This window comes from Condylura cristata, unplaced genomic scaffold (assembly GCF_000260355.1).
Source record: "Condylura cristata isolate star-nosed mole 26May11 unplaced genomic scaffold, ConCri1.0 scaffold00024, whole genome shotgun sequence".
In the NCBI taxonomy this organism is placed as follows: Eukaryota; Metazoa; Chordata; class Mammalia; order Eulipotyphla; family Talpidae; genus Condylura; species Condylura cristata.
In genome coordinates, this window is record NW_004567125.1 from 29,778,571 (window position 1) to 29,782,558 (window position 3,988).

General features: G+C 61.2%; 2 protein-coding genes across 2 annotated transcripts in view; both read left to right on the top strand.

The window, feature by feature from the left end:
* The window catches only part of CERS1 (ceramide synthase 1), a 17,786-nt gene extending 17,179 nt beyond the window's left edge, over positions 1–607 (top strand). The window contains exon 7 of the mRNA XM_004688599.2: positions 519–607. Within this exon, the coding sequence (XP_004688656.2) occupies positions 519–561 (43 nt within the window). The 3' untranslated portion in view covers positions 562–607. The remainder of the gene's footprint in view (positions 1–518) is intronic.
* A 235-nt stretch (positions 608–842) lies between these two features.
* On the top strand, positions 843–2,559 carry GDF1 (growth differentiation factor 1). Its single transcript, XM_004688600.2, has 2 exons — positions 843–1,180; positions 1,725–2,559. Exons 1-2 carry the CDS (start codon positions 862–864, stop codon positions 2,513–2,515), a joined length of 1,110 nt encoding a protein of 369 aa, XP_004688657.1. The 5' UTR covers positions 843–861; the 3' UTR covers positions 2,516–2,559.
* The last annotated feature ends 1,429 nt before the right edge of the window (positions 2,560–3,988 follow it).

Sequence of the window (3,988 nt, forward strand, 5' to 3'; positions counted from 1 at the left end):
CTGCCACGCCATGTGGTCACCTCCTGGGCAGGCGGGAATCAAACTCATGCGGAAGTGATTTCAGTTTCTTAGTGCTGTGCTTAACCCGCTGCGCCACCAGGGAGGACCTGCCTGCCTTGTTTTAAGAACAAGGAGAGGGGAGTAGGCACCATAGCAGATATGACCTGACCAGGACAGTGGACAGAGCCCTGGGGCTGGTTGCACTGTGAACTGGTGGCAGAGGGCTTTGGCCAGCGGAGGAAGATAAAGGGCCTCTTTACCCAGGGGTTAGTCCCGTGTAGGTTGGTGGGGACTTCTGCCTTCCCGTAGCTGTGGGTGGCCCAAGACAGCAAGAAAAGGGGGATGGGAGAAACAGGGACATTGCCATCCAGACAGTCAGCAGGGTGTTAGGGTAGGAGTGAGGGGAGGCAGGAGCCTGACTGGGGAAAGCGATGAGGAGGGCAGGGCAGGGCGAGGGCAGGGCCGGTGTTGGGGGAGTAGCATCCCCATTCTGAACTGGGCTCCTTTCTGGCCTGCAGGAAACCGCTGAGGAACGGGCTGGTGAAGGACAAGCTCTTTTGAACCCATCCACCCCCACCCGCACCCTCCTGAGTCCCGGATCAACCACGACACCCCCAAGGGCACCGGCCAAGACCTTCTCAAACCGGGAGCCAGGCCTAGGACACCTCAGTCCCTCGCGGGCTCTGATCTTCCCCTGTCACCTCTCCCCAGGCCCCGCCCTCGGGACCATTTCCCTGGGGCTTGAGGCCCGCGACCACGCCTCGGGAACCTGACCCTCCTACCCCGGCCCCACCCCCAGCCCGCAGGCCGAGGGTCCCCCGCGGCTCTTAAGCACTCATCCGGCCGCCTCCGGAGAGGAAGATGCCCCCGCCTGGCCGTGCTGGCCGCTGCGTCCTCCTCCTCCTGGCCTTGCTGCTGCCATTGGCGCCCCCGGCCCTTGCCCCGGCACCCCCAGGACCCGCCGCCGCCCTGCTCCAGGCTCTCGGGCTGCGCGACACACCCCGGGGTGCCCCCAAGCCCCGGCCGGTACCTCCCGTCATGTGGCGCCTGTTTCGCCGCCGGGACCCTCAGGAGGCCAGGGTGAGCCCGCGGCGGACCTCCCCAGGGGCCACCCTCCGACCATGCCACGTGGAAGAGCTGGGGGTCGCCGGAAACATCGTGCGCCACGTCCCGGACCGAGGTGAGTAGGATTGTGGATCCCGGAGGTCGAGACCCCGTTGGGCCCTGCATGGGGGAGACAGACCCACCCAATCTGCTCCACCGGCCGGTGCATCCGGCCCGTGCGCTAGCCCCTGTGCAACCTGGGTCTCAACTCTAAATTCGTTCCTGGAGTGGACACCTGCAGAACCTGGGAGTCATCCTAAGGCGGCAGCCCCTTTGCCTACTGCTGAAACTCTACCCCCACCCCCACCAGTTCACACCATTTGATGCCTTCCTGCAGATTCCACTCCCCCCCCAGCATCCTCCCCACGACCCCCAGGCTTTGGCTTAGGCTTTGGCTCACCTCTTCCTCTCTTATATGTCCCCAACCTTCTGGGCAAGGGCCTCTTCGGAAGCGATTCCCTACCCCCACTCCATCTCTCTCATCCCGTGCTTCACACCATTTGATGCCTTCTAACAGATGGTGCACCCGCTTCCCTCACCCCCGACTCCTGTCCTCTGGCGTCCAGACTCAGCGCCATGTGGGAAGCCGGGCGAGACGAGTTCTCTCCCTGCCTCCCCAGGTGTGGCCGCTCGGCCCCCCAAACCCGCCCCGGCCTTGGGGCAGTGTCCCGAATGGACCGTCATCTTCGACCTGTCAGCTGTGGAACCCGCGGAGCGCGCAAGCCGGGCGCGTCTGGAACTGCGCTTTGCAGCGGCGGAAACAGAGCTGTCGGGCGGCTGGGAGTTAAGCGTGGCGCGGGCGGGGGAGGCCACCGGAGCAGGCCCCCGGCCCGTGCTCCTCCGCCAGGCTGTGGACGCGCTGGGGCCACCCGTGCGCACCGAATTGCTAGGCGCCGCCTGGGCCCTCAACGCCTCGGCACCGAGCAGCCTTCGCCTAACGCTGGCGCTGCAGCCCCGGACTCCAGCCGCCTGTGCACGGCTGGTTGAGGCGTCTCTACTGCTGGTGACCCTGGATCCCCGCCTGTGCCATCCACTGGCTCGACCTCGGCGCCAGGCCGAGCCCGCGGTAGGCGGTGGCCCCGCGGGTGTGTGTCGCGCTAGGCGGCTCTATGTGAGCTTCCGTGAGGTGGGCTGGCACCGCTGGGTCATCGCGCCACGTGGCTTCCTGGCCAACTACTGCCAGGGCCAGTGCACACTGCCAGCAGTGCTGCCCGGGCCTGATGGGCCTCCCCCGCTCAACCATGCAGTGCTGCGCGCCCTTATGCACGCGGCTGCCCCGGGGGCCCATGACCTGCCCTGCTGTGTGCCCGCACGTCTGTCACCCATCTCCGTGCTCTTCTTTGACAACAGCGACAATGTGGTGCTGCGGCACTATGAAGATATGGTGGTGGATGAGTGTGGTTGCCGCTGAGCTGCAAGGGTCAGACCCAAAATAAACAGCCTGGTCTGTGTCTAGCCTCTTTGGATATTGTCACCTGGGTGTGGGTGGAAGGGGCTACCTCCACCATGGGGTGCCAGCCCTCCAAATGACACACTGTCCACCCCACCAAGGTTGAGCACCTACAACCCATCTCCAGGTCTCCCCATACCCAACACAGGGGACTTTAGCTGCCTCTACCCAACCCCTCCCCCAGTCCCTCTGACTCATCCCTGTTATCCAAGGGATCCCAAGTCCCACTCTCAGCAACCCAGCCACCTCCTGTCATTTATCCAGCCCCAGTGTCAATGCAAGTGCTGTTTATTAAGATTTTATTGGTGACAAAAGAGCTTAAAACAAATTGACCAAAAATCAAGTTACATTGCCTTGGTACAGATGCTCCTCGATTCAGAAACTTAAAGAGAGTACCTGCTGCTAGGAAGGTGGACAGGCAATCGGCGTAAGGCGAGGCAAAGCATTCCAAGGAACAGGGCAGGGGCACAAGGAGCGCCCACAGGTGCATGGCACAAGTGTCACAGCAGAAACTTACCACACTCTGTGCCTCTATGCAGCCTACCAAACTGCCACAGCCCTACAGTGATGGCATCATCCCAGCCAGAAGGAAGATGGCTGTGTCCCACCTGCCCAGGTACAAGCTGGGCTTTGAAGGTTTTGGGGTAAGGGACAGTGTCAGCCACAAGGGGAGGGGAGGGGAGGGGAGATGCAGGGTCATTGTCCCAACCAGGTAGTCGTCAGGGAGAAAGAAGCGTGGTGTAGCCACCACAACCAGACCCTCAGATGCCCGGGCCTAGCTGGTGCCACCAATTCAAGTTCCTCCTGCACAGAAGCAACTCATTCCTGAAGCATTCCTTTCCCCAAAAAGCCAGCAACTGCCCCTCATGAAAGTCATGTCCAGTCCGCAGGCAGAGGGGTCCAGACTTGGGGGACAGGTAGGGTGAACAGGAGTGGGGGGCACTTGGGGTATCTTGGTGTCCACCAAACTGTGGCACCTCCCCAGGGACAGCCCTCTTGGTGGCTGCTTTCTGCTGAATCCTTGGGGAGGACCCTGGAGAAGTGGCCTCCCGCCCTCTGGCCTCACAGCCAGTCCTGCCTGGGCCTCCCAGGGTTGAGTCCACCGCGTGTAGGAAGCGCTTTGCTTCGCAGAGTCCAGTGGAGGCCTGAAGCCATGGTCGGAGTGGGCTCCTTCAGTGCCCTGACACACAGGGAGAAGCTGCTGGAAGCTAAAACAAACTAAAATCCTCCTCAGATCGCCTCACACGTGTTGATCCTAATCTCAGGCTGTGTTGGCGTGTTTAAACTTCATTTCTGGAAGCCTCTTGCATCTCCCAGGTCCACCACTAAGATTTGAGAGACAAACTCAGGAAAGTATATTTCAGTACTCCTTTGAAAGAATCTTAAAAAAAAAAAAAAAAAACAAAAAAAGCCCAAACACCGTATTTTCTTTAA